At 38.0% G+C, this 19,847-nt stretch overlaps 1 protein-coding gene across 1 annotated transcript in view; it reads left to right on the top strand.

Annotated features, from left to right (window-relative positions):
- LOC128646985 (serotransferrin-like) overlaps positions 1 to 19,457 on the top strand; it is a 36,541-nt gene extending 17,084 nt beyond the window's left edge. The window contains exons 6-7 of the mRNA XM_053699797.1: positions 6,538 to 6,602; positions 19,261 to 19,457. Of these exons, the coding sequence (XP_053555772.1) occupies positions 6,538 to 6,602; positions 19,261 to 19,457 (262 nt within the window). The remainder of the gene's footprint in view (positions 1 to 6,537; positions 6,603 to 19,260) is intronic.
- Positions 19,458 to 19,847: the final 390 nt, after the last annotated feature.

The raw sequence follows: 19,847 nt of genomic DNA, 5'->3' as shown, positions 1-19,847 counted from the left end.
CCCAGAACACCCGGGTATAGGGATTCTCTCCGTAAATTGTCAGGTATTTCTACTTGAGAGCAGACACTAGATCCAGGGGTTGGATCGCCTAGAGAGTTGGGTAGACCATCTGTGTTATCTAGGGTGGCGCTTTTCAGGAGAGGAAGGTCTGTAGCCTCAAATGCCTCCCTAGTCTGCGGGTGATGTGATGAAAGTGCTGTCAGCTTGTTGAGTATATCCTTCAAGCTTTTCTTTAGCTCCATGTAATGCTCATGAATGAGTTGCGTTGTGTCAGTCTCCCATCTGTTTAAGTACTCTATTGTACTATCTGTGCTTTTTTTATTATAATGTACTGATCATAGGCAAAGTTAGTATCATACAGTTATGGTTACAGCGTGACAGTTAATGCTTGTGTTAGCTGTATGTGTGCAGCTGTTCTCAATTCACAAGCCCCTAGCCGTGGTGAATAGCGGGTGAGTGGATGGTGTAACTCCTGTGGAAGCCGGCCTCTTTTATAGTCGTGCTCTATGCCACAATTGCAGACCCTTCTGTCACGTGCCAAGCTTCTGTGATAGTGCGAGGTGGTAGTTTTGGGGGGCCTTCAGTGAAGTATGTGTTTTGCGAAGGAGGCGTTGGCTTACCCCTTATGTCTGTGGACCTCTCTTGTCCCCAAGCTCTTTACCTCGGTCTTATTGGAGCTTGAGCGTGTTTCCTTAAGATTTGTGCTTGATTGCTATGGTATTGCAAGGCGGTATTGCTGAGGAAACTCCTGTGTAGTATTGGGAAAGGCTGCAGTGTTGCAGTGTTTCTCCGCACCGCTTAGACACTAGATTTTGAGCTGGAACTGTTTTGCACTTTAGCCTCAGGCCACCTACAGCAGGTCCATCCTGGATGTAAGGCGTCAGGAATGCATTAATGGTTTTAAATCAGGTTAGACTGCGATCCGTTAGAGTAGCTCCCATCTTGGTCGGCTGCTGGCTCTGCCCCCCGCGTATAACATATATATTACTATACAGAGTTCTTCTGATGCGTTTTTTCCCCAGCCCTCCTGTGCTTCAAGGACAAAGCAGAGGTTGCACACCAAGAATCACAGACTTACTTTTGAATCCCAAAGACGTCCACAGCACTCAGAATTCTTTTTAGCACTTTATTAAGACAGTAAAATAAGCATAGTTTCAGGGTACATCCCCTAAGTCATGCTTTAGTTTCAATACACTCTGGCACAGTTTTAAGCCTTAATTTTCATGCCAGACGACTTCTGGTTACACATTGACTCCATCTAGAGGGCATTTTCTTATTCACATTTCTTAACAGTATAAAAAACATTATGATACTTATTTGGCATTTGAATTCACACACATATATATATATATACTATGTATCACTTGTGACGTGCATTCGTAGGAGGCAGGTGAGGCAGCGCCTCCCCTGGCCAATGTGTGTAATACACTCTTTTTATTAATAATAAAAAAAAAATTATCTGGGGTAGGCTGACTTGCCGGGCGGGAAATATGCGAGAGAGGCGCAGAACTGAGGTGCAGAGCATCACGTGTGACAGTCTCAGACTGGTGGCAGTGCGTGCTGTGCATGCTGTCTGCTGAGCTCTCGTCTGGTGTGCTGGCCTGGCCTGTGAGTGAGTGATCCTGTCATCATCCTGATCATCATCTTGGGACTGGAGGAGGCGTCAGGCGAGGTAGCTAAGGCTACTGCAAGCTAGCAGCTTAGTGACCGGTCAGCAGGTCACAGGTGACGACTCGAGTCAGTCTTGATTGTCGCTGGAAGCATGGCTGGCTGGCTGGGACCCGCATCGACACTGACAGTGAGTGACACAGTACTGCTTAGCTTCATATCAGGTAGGTAACGGACGGACTACTGGGTCAGACTTCAGAGACAGTGTGTGTAATGTATAGGTGCCGGTGGACTCGACTGGTGACACTATGGGCGCATTGGGCGGTAATTTACAGGGGGAAAAAATGAAAAATGTTTGAAAAAAATCTTAAAATACGAAAAACAAAACTTGTGTCGAACTCAAATATTATGAGGTTAAATCTTTGCTACAGCAGCAGCTCGTAGGAGATATGGCGCTTAAAAGGTTATTAAGATAATTTCTTTCTATGGAAACTGTCTTTCAATGTTTTTTCAATCCTACAAGGAATGGATCAGAAAGTGAATAAAATTGGAAAATATTTAGTTTATGATAAACTACATATTTTCCAGACTTTCCTTCTGAGTTGCCTTCTGTTGAAAATGATTAAGTTGCTTGTGTCCAGCAAAGCACGTATAACTGACTCTGGACAGTGGACACATGCATCTTAATAATTTTCAACAGAAGGCAATACAAGGTTATAGATCATCATATCTATTGCTTTGTTCCACTGCCAGGATACTAGTTTCATTAAAGTTTCACTCTAATTTTAGAGAAAGTCCTCTGAGCTGCAAAGAGGAATTTTGTTATTTATCAGATTCAAGATATAGTTTTTTTTAATGTATTTTAATCTCTGAGTTTGTAAACATTACAAGGTAATTAAATAGGGTTTCAGCTCAATATTTATGGTGTGTGCACATTTTTCTTTCATGAACCAGAATTTCAGATAGAGAATATGATTTTATACAGCTTTCCATTTGACTTTTATTATTTAATTTGCTTCATTCTTCAGATATCCTTTGTTGAAGAAATATCAATGCACAAAAAAGAGCCAATCACTGTCACACAAGGTATCTATGTGCAGCCACCAATTAGCATCGAATTAGTGTATTTAAATATGCTTTTAAACAAAGGATATAAAAAAGAATTAAGCAAATTATATAACACATTATTCAGCAAAAATTGGTTCAGCTATAATTAAAACCTGCCCTGTTGGGGGTACTTGCGTCCCGCGGTATATGTGTTTCTCCGGCGTATCATATCTAGTGCCTCACCTGCCTCTGAACTCACCGCACATCACTGCTTCATTATAGTGTTCTCTTTGCTTATAAGGTGTTATATACATAAAATATAGAATAGAGCTAATGCAGTAAGATAAAGAAATTGTATCAAAAGTGTTATTGCGAATGGAATAAAATAGATTTTACATATTAGCAAATTTTATGTGATACAAAAAAAGAAGGCAGGTTGTTAGAAAAAATAGGTTAAGTCATAGGGGCCCATTTATCAAGCTCCGTATGGAGCTTGAAGGGCCGTGTTTCTGGCGAGCCTTCAGACTCACCAGAAACACTAGTTATGAACCTGCGGTCTAAAGACTGCTGCTCCATAACCTGTCCGTCTGCTCTGAGGTGGCGGACAGACATCGCGGGAAATCAACTCGATCGAATACAATCGAATTGATTGACATCCCCTGCTAGCGGCTGATTGGCCACGAATCTGCAGAGGGCAGCGTTGCACCAGCAGTTCCCAATAGCTGCTGGTGCAATGCTGAATGTGGAGAGCGTATTGCTCTCCGTATTCAGCAATGTCTGTCGGACATGATCCGTTGATCGGATCATGTCGGAAAGACATTTGTTAAATAGGCCCCATAATATTTATTGAGACCCCTAGGGTTAATGTTTCTAAATTATGTATCCACCACATTTCCTTCTGTTTTAGAAGTTTTTCTCTGTCCATGCCATTTCTAGGAGGTTTTATGTAGTCAAAGACCTACGATCTCAATTGGCTTATTCCATGGCCTTTATCTATGAAATGCTTGGACTCTAGGTTTTTGCATCTAATGTTAGAGCGATGTTGGCTTATTCTATTCCTCACTTTACGTGTTCCATTCCTGTATGTATAGACTTATTTTTAGGTGCACGTGTGCTATTCTCTTTATTTCACTTAGAATTCATGAGTATACCTAGAAAATGTGGAAGGTAAGCCCTAATGCTCAGGCAGCTTTTACAGTGTATTACCAGGTTCCTATTTTCCTTATGAATATCTCAAAAGTACTTTGTTTCCTTGCGCTATAACATTTATGCATGTAAAATCATTTACCAGAAATCGTTTAAAATTTTGGAACATTATGTTGTTAAAGGGCCTTGCTAATATGGCTGTTGTCCCAGAAGGAAGCCTCTTCCTTTTTGCTTTCCTTTCTTTGTTTTCAGTGCTCACACCAGCACTCGCGTGGGCCGGGGTGCCATCTGGTGGTCTCGAGGGATGCAAGCAGTTTTATTCCCACTGGAGGTGAGGTTAGCACTCAACATTCTGGAACTCCAAGCATGTCTTAGAGCTCTTTAGACCATGGTCCCTTCTCAACCAAGACCCATCTTCCTTTCTGATCAGCAATCATTTCAGCGGTTGCTTAAAACAACTGTCAAGGGGGGGACTCAAATTTTTCCCTTGTCATGCAAGAAATGGCTCTCATCCATTTATGAATAGAGAAGGAAAGGTGTTCATGGAAAGCATATTTAAGGAGTGAACAATTGGGAAGCAGACTGCTTTAATCTGTTAAGTCAGGAGAATGGGTTCTTCATCAAGACATATTTGAACAGTTTATTCTAAACTGGGTTAATCTATATATAGATCTAATGGTGTACAAGCTGAATCACAGCTTCAAGCATATTGTGCAAGGTATAAAGATTTCAGTGATCTATGATAGATGCCTTAGTTTGTCCCTGAATATTTCAATATTCAAAATTTGTTCTTCTTTCAAGAGTCATTGCAAGAATCAAACAGGATTCAGCTTCAGTAATTCTCATAGCTCTTGCGTAGGCCTGCAGAACTTGGTATGCGGACCTAATTCAGATGTCTTCTCTTCCTACATGGACCCTAGTCCTAAAGAAGGATCTTCTTTCTCAAGGATCTCTGTTTACTGCGGATCTCAATTTGCTGAATTTGATGGTGTGAAGATTAAATGCTTAGACCTCAAGATCAGGGTTTTCTCTGACTCGGATATCTATATATATATCTTACTGCAAGTAAACAAGATAGGCAAATAATTTATGCTAAAATCTGGAAAGTTTACTTTCTTTGATGTTCTTCTTGAGTTTTTTTTTCTTGGAAATCCTTTAAAATTCCCAGAATAATTCAGTTCCTTCAGGATGGACAAGATTTGGGAGTATCAGCTAGTTGTCTAAAGGGTCAGATATTTGTTTTAAATGTTTGATGTCACAAAAAAGTTGGCTACGTTGCCAGATGTTCAAACTTTTGTTCAAGCCCTAGTGAGAATTCTTCATGCAGTTAGACCAATTTCTCCTCCTTGGAACTTGAATTTAGTTCTCTCTGTTCTGCAAAGTTCTGCTTTTGAGCCTATGCTTATTTTAGACCTTAAATGGTTTTCCTGGAAAGTTCTTTTTCTTCTAGCTATTTCTTCAGCTAGAAGAGTTTCTGAATTATCAGCTTTATCTTGTGATCCTCCATTCTGACTGGATTAAACTCACTAATGATGCTCATTCAACAGCACATTTTTTTGTGCAATGTTACTAGGTGTCGTCACAAATAAATAGTAGGAAACATTTATTTTCTTATAATTACAAAAACCAAACTATGCACAATATATCATGTATTTATTTGAAGGGCATGCATAATCCCTACATAGTGTCTCCTTAAAGGGACAGTCAGGTCAAGCGGGGCACCCACCATGGGCTCCACATGGGCGGGGTGAGGGTATGAGACGGTGCATTGTACATAATGTATTTAGATTATGAAGAAGTATTTATGGTATCAGGAAGTGTAACATTTAGTGTTATTCTTTATAAAGGGCACCCTGAATGTTGGACAGGGGTGGGCCATACAGGGGACCAGGGCATACAGGGGGAGCGGAATAAGGGGCTGGACTGTGGGGCCTCACTGTTTCACTTGCCCAGGGCCCCTAGGGAAAGAAATCATATATATTGGGTTGCCACCCAGAGGGGTTAAAAATGCGAGTAGTCTATGGGGAAGCTCCATTGTAGTCTATGGGGAATACATGAATGTGGTCACGATATTTAGAGTTTGGCTTTTTGTGAGCGGGAGCGATAAATAATGCTACACTCCTAATCTGGCCCATGGCCGGTATTTTTAAGGTTCAGGTTAAAAATAAAGGTTAAATACAGAAATAAAGATGCTATAGAGGTCATACTTCTTCTAAGTGTGCTGGACTTTAATTATAAACAATAATCATTTAAATTCAGTTCTAGCAGCTTTAGATCCTGATTTATACCATATAATTATTTATACAAATTTACGCTATTGCGCACGGATAGTGATTTTTCCCATAAAGGTGACAAACCTACTGTACATGCATATGAAGGAGCATTATTTAAATATGCTATGAATATTTTCTTTTTTACATAGAAATAAGTTAATGTTATTTATTTTAATATTGAAGGCAGCTGGAAGTGTATGTCTGTGTACAACTATTCCTTATGGACTGTTTGCTCTCTGGTTGCTAATCTCCCACCATTTTACTGGGGGGCCCGTGACATCCCTCACAAGCATAAAAAAACCCCCAAAAAACTGTTTTACTCAGTACAAGATAATCCATTCAAAAACTGCAATATGATTAAAATACACTCAACACAGAAAAAAATAACTTTGTGTCCCTTTAAACATGGCTGACATTTAGTTACCATTTACGTCACTCTAATGTGTATTTTGTGTTTTTTCAGGTGTTTGAAAAGTGGCTCTGGTGATGTAGCTTTTCTAGATCATCTGACCATATTTAGTGCAACAGGTAAGGTCCGGAATGTACCTCTATATAATTCTTGTTTCTCTACAAACTTTGGTATAACATGCAGGGCCGCCACTAGAAATTTTGGGGCCCCTGACTCAACCATTGATCAGGGCCCCCCCCCCCGCTCCTTTGACATGTGCAATTTTTGACCAAGTGACTAAAACGTATATTTAAACTTGGAAATGTTGTAAAAGTAGTAACATACAGACACACTCATACACTGAAACACACAAACACACTCACACATAAGGATTCACATATAGACACTCTAGCAGACATGCAAAGAAACGCACTCAGACACAGAAACCCAAACAGACACTTAGCACTTGTTTACATTGACCTGACAAGTAATGAGGTAAACTACAGTTTTGTAAAAAAAAAAAGGAGATTTAGAAAACAAAATATGGAGTTCTGATTATCTTTTTGTAAAGGAAGATGACAGCTAAATTATGACAACAGCATGCAGTGGCTGAAAGGAAGGGCCCTGAACTGACTAAACAATAATTTAAAGGTTAAATGGTGGATTGGTTACTTCCGGAAATGTCTTGTTAGTCTCAAAGTCTGTAGAAAGATGTGAATAATTAGTAGTAAGGTCAAAATGTCCTAAAAAGGAACAGACAATGGACACACACACACACAAACTCAAACTTGCACATACACCCAAGGAAACATCAACAGATACAGCCTCAGAAAACACACAAAGACATACACACACACACAGAGAGACAACCACCTGAAAAACACAGAAAGACATACATACACACCCTCACTGAGACATCCACAGAAAACACACAAAGATATACACCACACCCTCACAGAGACACCCACAGAAAACACAGACATACATACATACATACACACACACACCCTCACAGAGACACCCATAGAAAAAGCTCAGACATATGCACACAACCTCACAGACATCCACAGAAAATGCACAAAGACATACACACCCACCCTCACAGAGAGACCCACAGATAAAAAATACATACACATAGAGACAGAAACCAAAGCACAAAGACATAAACACAAACACCCACAGAAACACTCACAGGAGAAAACATTTATGCACCTTGCATCCCCTAAATCAACAGTGTGTGGACATGCAAGATAAAAAAATTGTAGAAATTAAGAGATCACTTTTTAAAGAATCATATTTGTAAATGTGCAAACAAAAATAATTCTGTGAATTCAAAATTGTACATTAATGAGCTGGGTAGATAGCTAGATGAAGAAAAGTAGCTTTAAAAGGTTGACATATGTTTGTTTGTTTTTTCCCTATTTTCCCCAACCAAGAGCACCACTTCAAATATAGTGTACAAATTTTCCCATCTGTCAGCTGTACTTATGGATTTTGAAAATGCTGTACTCTATATGGTCTTGGTGGGACCATAAGCTGTGGTACTCATACCATTAGATCTGGTTAAATGCAGGATTTAGGCTTGTTGGTATGTATTTCAAAACTAAGTAAGCTGTAGTGTGAACTGAACAGTTTTAAGTTAACCTGTCTCATTTTAAACACTGAGCAATCTTAGTCTGAGAGTATAAAATTTTATGCAGATGTAAAAATCTTAGATAAGATGCCTCCTTCCATCTGGAAAGTCCTTGCATAAAGGGGCAGTAAACTGGAATGTAATATATATATATATATATATATATATATAAAATGCATATCTGCCAAAAGGGCATCTACCATTTGTGTATTGAGTAGGAAACATTTCTGCATGGTTTTAAATATAGAATTTCTACAGCATTGTGAAATAATCATAAATACACTGCTGCTAAAAAAATGTGTTTTTATGGACCCCTAGCCCCACCATACAACAACTACCACACTGAAGTTACAATCCAAAATTGCACAAAGAAATAAAAAACATTTGCTAAGTAAGTCCTACCTCCTCTTCAAATTAAAGTGATCTGCCGTCTGACTCAGGCACACACTGTACAAAGTGCCAAGTCTGTCTCACACTGAGCATAGTGGTTTATTGCACACTAAGAAATCCTCTCAAATGCTAATACTTTACTCCTTGTAATAACATTTCCCATGCTCAATTAGCACTCTGCTGTAGTACCCACTGGTGGCTGCCAAAATTTAAAAAAAAAAAAAAAAATTTTTTTTTTTTTTTTTTTTTAGTTCTTACCTCATGGGGCCCCCCTGGCTCATTGGGCCCCTGACAGGAGTCACCCCTGTCACCCCCTGATGGCGGCCCTGATAACATGGGAGGAGAATACAGGGTAGGAGTATCAGGTGTGGAATAAATATGGGAAGGTTGTCAGGAAGAGTAGGGGATCACTGAACAGAAGATATGGAGAGCTAAATGGTGAGAACAGGAGAAAGAATATCAGTTAGGGCACAAACATTGAAACTAAAAGCAACTTAATACCACAATAGAAACGGGGTTCAAAAGCTCACAGGAACCGAGTGTAAAGCGGTGAGAGTTTCTCAGGATGTCACCAGGAAGAGACATCACATGTCACCAGGAAGAGACATCATATGTCACTAGGAAGAGACATCACATGTCACCAGGAAGAGACATCATATGTCACTAGGAAGAGACATCACATGTCACCAGGAAGAGACATCACATGTCACCAGGAAGAGACATCATATGTCACTAGGAAGAGACATCACATGTCACCAGGAAGAGACATCACATGTCACTAGGAAGAGACATCACATGTCACCAGGAAGAGACATCACATGTCACTAGGAAGAGACATCACATGTCACCAGGAAGAGACATCATATGTCACTAGGAAGAGACATCACATGTCACCAGGAAGAGACATCATATGTCACTAGGAAGAGACATCATATGTCACTAGGAAGAGACATCACATGTCACCAGGAAGAGACATCATATGTCACTAGGAAGAGAGATCACATGTCACCAGGAAGAGACATCATATGTCACTAGGAAGAGACATCACATGTCACCAGGAAGAGACATCATATGTCACTAGGAAGAGACATCATATGTCACTAGGAAGAGACATCACATGTCACCAGGAAGAGACATCATATGTCACTAGGAAGAGAGATCACATGTCACCAGGAAGAGACATCATATGTCACTAGGAAGAGACATCACATGTCACCAGGAAGAGACATCATATGTTAAGGGGAATTGTGTGAGAGAAACAATGCGCTAGATAAGATCTGGGCTACACATAAAAAACAGGCAATCCCTAAGCCTGAAAACAATCAAGAGTACAAAAAATGGGTATATATGTGAGCGCCAATATGTGTAAAACACAAAAGGCAATAGATCTTTTTAATATTGGCTTCTATATCAATATCTTTATTATTATCCTTTGGTTTTATTTCGGTTAGTTTTAAAAAGAGAACGGTCCACTAAGTACTGGTAATATGAATTATAAAATATAAAATAAGAAATAAGAAATATATGAAATACAGAATGTAAATAATCATTAATTTTATTGTTAAAATTTAATTAAATTATTAATTCATAGAGATAAAAGTATATAGAACAGACAATAAATATACAAAAGCAATAATACTAGTGATACACCTCCCTATTGGTACCAATCTTATAGTTAAGCTAATTAATTATACTTGTGAATAAAATATATATATAAACAGTCTAAAAGAATATATGCACTAAAAGATTATTTTTAAAAAAGGAACCTTAAACAATTATCCTGAGTTTAAAAGTTATAACAGTTGGTATGCTTACAATCTGACTTAAGCATATATAAAAATGTCCTTTTTGTTTGAAAAAATGATCCACTCCTGTTTAAATTTAAATATGAGTTGAGCAGTATAATCCACAATAAGCCAGCATGTGAAAGTAAAGAAAGTATTAAAAGCTCCAGTTGTCCGTATGGGAGACTTTCAGCAAAGTGACATTTCAGTCTTATAACTCCCAAAAGCTGCACTTATATTTGAAAAACGGTTTCAAAGTTGAAACTGGTACCTTATTTAGATCCGCTTCCAATGGCTCGGTTAGTTTAGGGGGAGACGCCAAACACAAAGGTCCCGTGTCGATCCTTAGACACGCCCACAAGTGCGGGGAAATGACGTCAGCGGTTTAGTTCCGGACTTCCTTGGTAGCGTCCTTAGCAACGTCTCTGTTGCTGTATCCTCAGTGTATCCTCAGTGTATCATCCGTAATGGTAATGCGTTTCAGCTCCTTGGAGCCTTTGTCAAACCAAATCAAATATAAGTGCAGCTTTTTGGAGTTATAAGACTGAAATGTCACTTTGCTGAAAGTCTCCCATACGGACAACTGGAGCTTTTAATACTTTCTTTACTTTCACATGCTGGCTTATTGTGGATTATACTGCTCAATCATATTTAAATTTAAACAGGAGTGGATCATTTTTTCAAACAAAAAGGACATTTTTATATATGCTTAAGTCAGATTGTAAGCATACCAACTGTTATAAACTTTTAAACTCAGGATAATTGTTTAAGGTTCCTTTTTAAAAATAATCTTTTAGTGCATATATTCTTTTAGACTGTTTATATATATATATTTTATTCACAAGTATAAGTAATTAGCTTAACTATAAGATTGGTACCAATAGGGAGGTGTATCACTAGTATTATTGCTTTTGTATATTTATTGTCTGTTCTATATACTTTTATCTCTATGAATTAATAATTTAATTAAATTTTAACAATAAAATTAATGATTATTTACATTCTGTATTTCATATATTTCTTATTTCTTATTTTATATTTTATAATTCATATTACCAGTACTTAGTGGACCGTTCTCTTTTTAAAACTACCGAAATAAAACTAAAGGATAATAATAAAGATATTGATATAGAAGCCAATATTAAAAAGATCTATTGCCTTTTGTGTTTTACACATATTGGCGCTCACATATAGAGACATCATATGTCACTAGGAAGAGACATCATATGTCACTAGGAAGAGACATCACATGTCACCAGGAAGAGACATCATATGTCACTAGGAAGAGACATCACATGTCACCAGGAAGAGACATCATATGTCACTAGGAAGAGACATCACATGTCACCAGGAAGAGACATCATATGTCACTAGGAAGAGACATCACATGTCACTAGGAAGAGACATCACATGTCCACCAGGAAGAGACATCATATGTCACTAGGAAGAGACATCACATGTCACCAGGAAGAGACATCATATGTCACTAGGAAGAGACATCAACATGTCACCAGGAAGAGACATCATATGTCACTAGGAAGAGACATCACATGTCACCAGGAAGGGACATCATATGACCAACACAATATTCTGAAAAACTACTTTAGACTTGGTTTCTGTGAGCTATAAAGTTTGAGGATTCCCATTAGTTTATATACTATAGGAATACCAGACAATTACTATTGAATTTTAAACACACATAAACACACAACACACACAATACACACACCATACACACACCATACATACACACACACACACATAAATACACACACACATACATACACACACACACATATACACCACACACATAAATACACATACACACATACATACATATACACACACACACACATACATACACATACACACAAATACACACACATTCATACACACACACATACATATACATACACACACCACACACATACATATACACACACACATACATACACATACACACACACACACACATTCATACACACACACATACATATACATACACACACACACAAATACACACACACAAACATATTACACACACACATACATACACATACACACACACACACACACACACACACATACATATATACACACACATACACATACACACAAATACACACACACACATTCATACACACACATACATACACATACACACATATAAACATTCATACACACACACACATACATACACACACACATGTATATGTATGTAATGTATCTCTATGTTATTAAAGCCCTTTGCATGCCTTTTCTTTCTAACACCTGATGCCTCATATGTTTACACCCTTATATCCTTTTAATGCAATGTTTTTAAATTCATTCTATCAGACAGTGTTATTATGAGTGTAACTGTACTTTTAAACTTATTTCTGATGTGTTTTGTGTAACAGTTAACCAGAGCTCTGACGTCATGCTATTCACAAACACATTTACTTTCAACTCGTAACAGCACGGTACTTCCGACGTGCGCAAAGAGCCACAATAAACTCCTGCTTGCGAAGCAACAGTTAGGGCAACCACTCAAATTTGGCCCTAAATGGGGAGAAACCTGTTACAGTTCATTGCCCCTTTACCAGTTTTCAGCTTTTGTTAAAGGGAATTCTATCACTACTGCTTTTTCAAGATGGCTTCACAAGTGTGATGACAAATCATACTGGGGACAATTAGTTGATCCAAGTAGACTGACTGCACCCCATACATTATATTAAATAAGTTTTATTAGAGCTTAGAATATGATATAATACAAAGAATGGCACCATTGGAAATATACATTACTGTTCCCTTGTTACAACAATAGCTATTGATGCAAAACATTCATCCTATGTTGGAAGCAAAACATTACAGAGAAAAAAAGACATTGAAGGGGTACATTGAATATTTAAAGGGACCGTCTACACCAGAATATTTATTGTTTTAAAAGATAGATAATCCGTTTATTACTCATTCCCTAGTTTTGCACAACCAACACAGTTATATTAATACACTTTTTACCTCTATGATTATCTTGTATCTCTCAACCTCTTCAAACTGCCCCTTTACTTCAGTTTCTTTTGACAAACTTGCATTTTAGCCAATCAGTGCTGGCCCCTAGGAACTCCACGTGCGTGAGCACAGTCTTATCTTTATGACACACATGAGAAATAGAAATGTGCAATTCGTTTTGGATCGATTCTGAAATTTCGGTCCGAATTCGGTAAATTTGGGATTCGGATCGATTCGAATTTCCGAATTAAAATAGTGCCGAATCTACCGAATAAATCCAAATTATTTCGGATTTATTCGGATTTATTCGGTAGATTTGGATGGCCATGGATTACACTAGTATTATACAGTATATTAGGTTATATCACTCTGCTATGGGTTATACCTAATATACAGTACATAATACTAATCTAATACACAAGCACATCCCACCTAACACTTACCGAAATTCCGAATTTCCGAACGGAATCCAGCCAAATTTATTCAAATCCTAATGAATCCGAAACGAATCTGAACCGAATTTATTCAAATTTTTACCGAATAGATCCGAACCGAAATTCCGAAAAAATCCGAATCGATCCGAACCGAACCAAATTTTTTCGCCATGCACATGTCTAATGAGAAATTAGCATATGAACCTCCTAGATTTAGCTATTTAACTTAGAATATCACCGGCGAGATTACGAGTTTGGCGTTAACAGGGTGCGTTGCTAACAAGGGTTTTTTTTTTCTAACGCTACCTTAAGCCACCGCTGGGTATTACAGGTTTTTTTAAACCTGGCGTTAGCCGCAAAAAGGTGAGCGTAGAGCAGAATTTAGCTCCACATCTCACCTCAATACCAGCGTTGCTTACGGTAGCGGTAAGATGGCTAAACGTCCTCTGTGCACGATTTCCCCTTAGGAAACAATGGGGCTGAGCTGGCTGGAAAAAAACCTAACACCTGCAAAATAGCAGCGTCCAGCTTCTAACGCAGCCAATTGTTTCCTATGGGGAAATAAAAAATATGTCTGCACCTAACACCCTAACATGAACCCCGAGTCTAAACACCCTAATCTTACACTTATTAACCCCTAATCTGCCGCCCCCCCGCTATCGCAGGACACCTGCATTATACTAATAACCCCTAATCTTCTGCTCCGGACACCGCTGGCCACCTACATTATACTTATAAACCCACTAATTTGCTGCCCCAACATCGCCGACACCTACATTATAGTTATTAACCCCTAATCTGCCCCCCAACGGTCGCCACAACTATATTAAATTAATTAACCCCTAATCTGCCGCCGCCAACGTCGCCGCCACTATAATAAATGTATTAACCCCTAAACCTAAGTCTAACCCTAACACCCCTAACTTAAATATAATTTAAATGAAACTAAATAAATTTACTATAATTAATTAAATTATTCCTATTTAAAACTACTTACCTGTAAAATAAACCCTAAGCTAGCTACAATATAACTAATAGTTACATTGTAGCTAGCTTAGGATTTATATTTATTTTACAGGCAACTTTGTATTTATTTTAACTAGGTACAATAGTTATTAAATAGTTATTAACTATTTAATAACTACCTAGCTAAAATAAAGTACAAAATTACCTGTAAAATAAATCCTAACCTAAGTTACAATTACACCTAACACTACAACTATCATTAAATAAATGACATAAACTACCTACAATTGAATTCAATAAACTAAATTACGAGAAAAAAAAAACAAATAAATTACAGAAAATAGAATAAATTACAAGAAGTTTAAACTAATTACACCTAATCTAAGCCCCCTAATAATATAAAAAAGTCCCCCCCAAAATAAATAAATGCTCCTACCCTATACTAAATTACAAATAGCCCTTTAAAGGGCCTTTTGCGGGGCATTGCCCCCAATTAATCGGCTCTTTTACCTGTAAAAAAAAGAATACAATACCCCCCCAACATTACAACCACCACCCACACACCCCTACTCTAAAACCCACCCAATACCCACTTTAAAAAACCTAACACTACCCCATTGAAGATCACCCTACCTTGAGCCGTCTTCACCCAGCCCGGGCACCAGTGGTCATCTGATCCGTCCAGTAGTCTTCATCCTGATGGGGCAGAAGAGGACATTCAGACTGCAGAAGTCTTCATCCTATCCGGGCAAGCCGGGAGAAGCGACATCTTCTATCCTTCGTCCATCCGACGAGGAACGGCTCCATCTTGAAGACCTCCGGCACGGAACATCCTTCTAGGCCGACGACTAACGACGAATGAAATATTCCTTTAAATGACGTCATCAAAGATTGCATCCCTCGAATTCCGATTGGATCAGCCAATAGAATGCTATGGGTCAATTCTATTGGCTGATCCAATCAGCCAATCGGATTGAACTTCAATCTGATTGGCAGATTAAATCAACCAATCAGATTTTTCCTACCTTAATTCCGATTGGCTGATAGAATCCTATCAGCCAATCGGGAATTCGAGGGACGCCATCTTGGATGACGTCATTTAAAGGAATATTCATTCGGCGTTAGTCGTCGGCCTAGAAGGATGTTCCGCGCCGGAGGTCTTCAAGATGGAGCCGTTCCTCGTTGGATGGATGAAGATAGAAGATGCCGCTTGGATGAAGCCTTCTCCCGGTCCCGGATGTCCTCTTCTGCCCGGATAGGATGAAGACTTCTACCGGTCCTGGATGTCCGTCTTCTGCCCATCGGATGAAGACTACTGGACGGATCGGATGACCACTGCCCCTAATCTTAGGGGGCTTAGATTAGGTATAATTAGTTTAAACTTCTTGTAATTTTTTTTATTTTCTATAATTTCGTTTGTTTTTTTCCGTAATTTAGTTTATTGAATTTAATTGTATTTAATTGTAGGTAGTTTATGTAATTTATTTAATGATAGTGTAGTGTTAGGTGTAATTGTAACTTAGGTTAGGATTTATTTTACAGGCAACTTTGTATTTATTTTAACTAGGTACAATAGTTATTAAATAGTTATTAACTATTTAATAACTACCTAGCTAAAATAAATACAAAGTTGCCTGTGAAATAAATATAAATCCTAAGCTAGCTACAATGTAACTATTAGTTATATTGTAGCTATTTTAGGGTTTATTTTATCAGTATTTAGTTTTAAATAGGAATCATATTATTTAATTTTGTTATATTTATTTATTTTAAATTAAATTATATTAAGTTAGGGGGGGTTAGGGTTAGGTTTAGACTTAGGTTTAGGGGTTAATACCTTTAATATAGTTAGCGGCGACGTTGGGGGGTGGCAGATTAGGGGTTAATAAATGTTAGTAGGTGTCAGCGATGTTAGGGGCAGGCAGATTAAGGGTTAATAAAAATTAACTAGTGTTTGCGAGGCGGAGTGCAGCGTTTTAGGGGTTAATACATTTATTAAAGTGGCGGCAATGTCCAGTCGGCAGATTAGGGGTTAATAAGTGTAGTTAGGTTGCAGCGACGTTGGGGGCAGCAGATTAGGGGTTAATAACTATAATGTAGGTGTTGGCGATGTTAGGGGGCAGCAGATTAGGGGTTCATAAGTATAATGTAGGTGGCAGCGATGTCCGTGTCGGCAGATTAGGGGTTTAAAAAATTTTATTTAGTGTTTGCGATGTGGGGGGGGGGTCTCGGTTTAGGGGGTTAATAGGTAGTTTTATGGGTGTTAGTGTACATATTAGCACTTTAGTTAAGAGTTTTATGTCCCGGCGTTAGCCCATAAAACTCTTAACTACTGACTTTTTAATGCGGTAGAAGTATTGACAGGAGAGGGTCTACCGCTCACTTATTCCAAGACTTGTAATACCATCGTTAGGCAAATCCCATTAAAAAGCTAGGATACGCAATTGACGTAAGGGGATTTGCGGTAGAAAAGTGAGCGGTAGACCCTTTCCGCCTGACTCTTAATACCAGCATTAGATAAAAAAGCAGCGTTGGGACCTCTTAACGCTGCTTTTTTAAGGCTAACGCCAATCTCGTAATCTCGGCGCAAGAGAACAAAGCAAAATTGGTGATAGACGTAAATTGGAAAATTGTTTAAAATGACATGCCCTATCTGAATAATGAAAGTTTGTTTTGGACTAGACAGTTCCTTTAAGTTCAAGTATCTGTTTAATAGGCAAGTGGTGGAATAGAGAGCGCTACATCAAACAGATCGTAAGTTTTGTACTAGGATAAAGTATGCATCATACATTAAATGTATGCATCATACATAATGATCCAAAATCTTTGTCCAACCTTAATATATGATTGAATAATGTATTAAACCCTTGATTGAAGCTTGCATCCTCTTCAGGTCGCACTGAAGTAAACATCATCTTCAGATCCCTACTGTGACTGTAAAAGAAAAAAACAGTTTAAGGGGACAGTAAATAGAATTTAAACTTTCATGATTCAATAGAAGATGCAATTTTAAAACAACTTTCCTTTTTGCTGCTTTTATCTTACTTGCTTAATTCTCCTTATATCCTTTGTTGAAAAGCATACCTAGGTAGGCTCAGGAGCAGCAATGCACTTCTGGAGCTAGCTGCTGATTGGTTGCTGCACATATTGAAGGACAGAAACATTTTCTTAAAGGGACAGCAAAGTCAAAATTAAACTTTTATGATTAATATAGAACATGCAATTTTAAAAAAACTTTCAATTTACATCTATTATCTAAATTACTTTGTTCTTTTGGTATACATTTGTTAAAAATACATACCTAGTTAAGCTCAGGGGCAGCAATGTTCTACTGGGATCTAGGCTGCTGATTGGTGGCTGCCCAGATATGGCTCTGGTCATTGGTTAAACTGATGTGTTCAACTAGCTCAAAGTAGTGCCTTGCTGCTCCTTCAACAAAGGATACTAAGAGAATGATGCACATTTGAAAATAGAAGTCATTTGAAAGTTGTTTAAAATCTTAATAATAATGTTCTATTGGAATGATAAAAGAAAACTTTTGCGTTTTTATGGTAATTTATACCCAAGGGTAGCCAAAACAGAGTGCTGGAGAATGGTGTTTTTTTCAGGTAGTTTTGGTAGGAAGTGGGTAAATATAGCTTAGGTATTGACAGGTTGTAACTTTTTTTGAGGGGGTCAGTGGGCATAGTGAATTTGTGGGGTCTAAATAGTGGTTAATGAGTTGTGCAATTTGCATTAGAGATTTCCTTGTCACTGAGCGTAACTTCATTTCACTCACTTGCCTGTTAATAACTTACAAGCTCAGTTTCCCTGTGTCAAAAGTGATACGGAGAAGGATCGTGTGTCATATTTGGGATATACATAATGAATAATAAGAATATTTGTCATCTATTTAATGTACATCGTGCAGAAGGATATTAAATGAGGAGATAATTATAAATAAAAATAAATAGATGAGAAGAAATAAAGGTTAAAAGAAGACACAGAAAAAGTGCTAAAAATGGAAGTAGTTCGGGTGGTACTAAGTAGAGAAACAGAGAATACAGGTCAGCAGTGGGCAATATGGTTCTTGCAGTAGAGACAAGGAGGTTCATTTATTAATGTGCGGACGGACATGATCCGATATAGCGGATCATGTCCGCCGCACATCGATAAAATGGACCCCTCTTTGTCTCTACTTTCTTTTCGTGATTCAGATAGAGCAAGCAATTTTAAGCAACTTTTCTAATTTACACCTATTATCAATTTTTCTTCATTCTCTTGCTTTTCTTATTTGAAAAAATAGCATCTAAGGCTATTTGTTTGGGTTCAGAACATGGGAAGCACTTGTTTTATTGGTGGGAGAATGTATCCACCAATCGGCAAGAACAACCCAGTTTGTCACCGAAAAAGGGCCGGCATCTAAAACTTACATTCTTGCATTTCAAATAAAGATACCAAAAGAATGAAGACAATATGATAATAGGAGTCAATTAGAAAGTTGCTTAAAATTGCATGCTCTATCTGAATCACAAAAGAAAAAAATTTGGGTTCAGTGTCCCTTTAAATAGACCCCCAGCAGTCACTTTTAAACTTTGAGACCATATCTCTTTATTTCCAGATTCAGACCACGATCAGTTTGAGCTACTCTGCCCTGATGGATCCACAGCTGCTCTGACCTCTTACAGATCCTGTAAACCTGGGACGAAGGCCCCTGGGGAAAGCAATTGTCACGCGAGGTCACATGCACAGAATAACAAAAGAGTTTCTCACACTATCCAGGTGATGAGCTGCATCTGCATGTCATTGTCAATTTAATTGTTTATATAACATATACTGGGCACATTCGGTGCTAATAATACATTATATGTGATCTATAATCTATGGGATGCACACACATATACATAGAAAAACACATATACAGTACTGTGTAATAGTTTTCGGCAGGTGTGAAAAAATGCTATAAAGTAAGATACTTTCAAAAACAGAAAATGTTAATAGATTATTTTTTACCAATTAACAAAATGCAAAGTAAGTGAACAGAAGAAAAACTCTAAATCAAATCAATATTTGGTGTGACCACCTTTGCCTTCAAAACCAGCATCAATTCTTCTAGGTACACTTGCACACAGTTTTTAATAGTAGGTTGGTTTCCAACATCTCTGAGTTAAGCAGCCTCCGGTGCTTCTGCCTCTTCATGTAACACCA

This window comes from Bombina bombina, chromosome 2 (assembly GCF_027579735.1).
Source record: "Bombina bombina isolate aBomBom1 chromosome 2, aBomBom1.pri, whole genome shotgun sequence".
In the NCBI taxonomy this organism is placed as follows: domain Eukaryota; kingdom Metazoa; phylum Chordata; class Amphibia; order Anura; family Bombinatoridae; genus Bombina; species Bombina bombina.
Note: the sequence above shows the minus strand (reverse complement) of the source record. Positions and strands in the feature narration are given on the sequence as shown.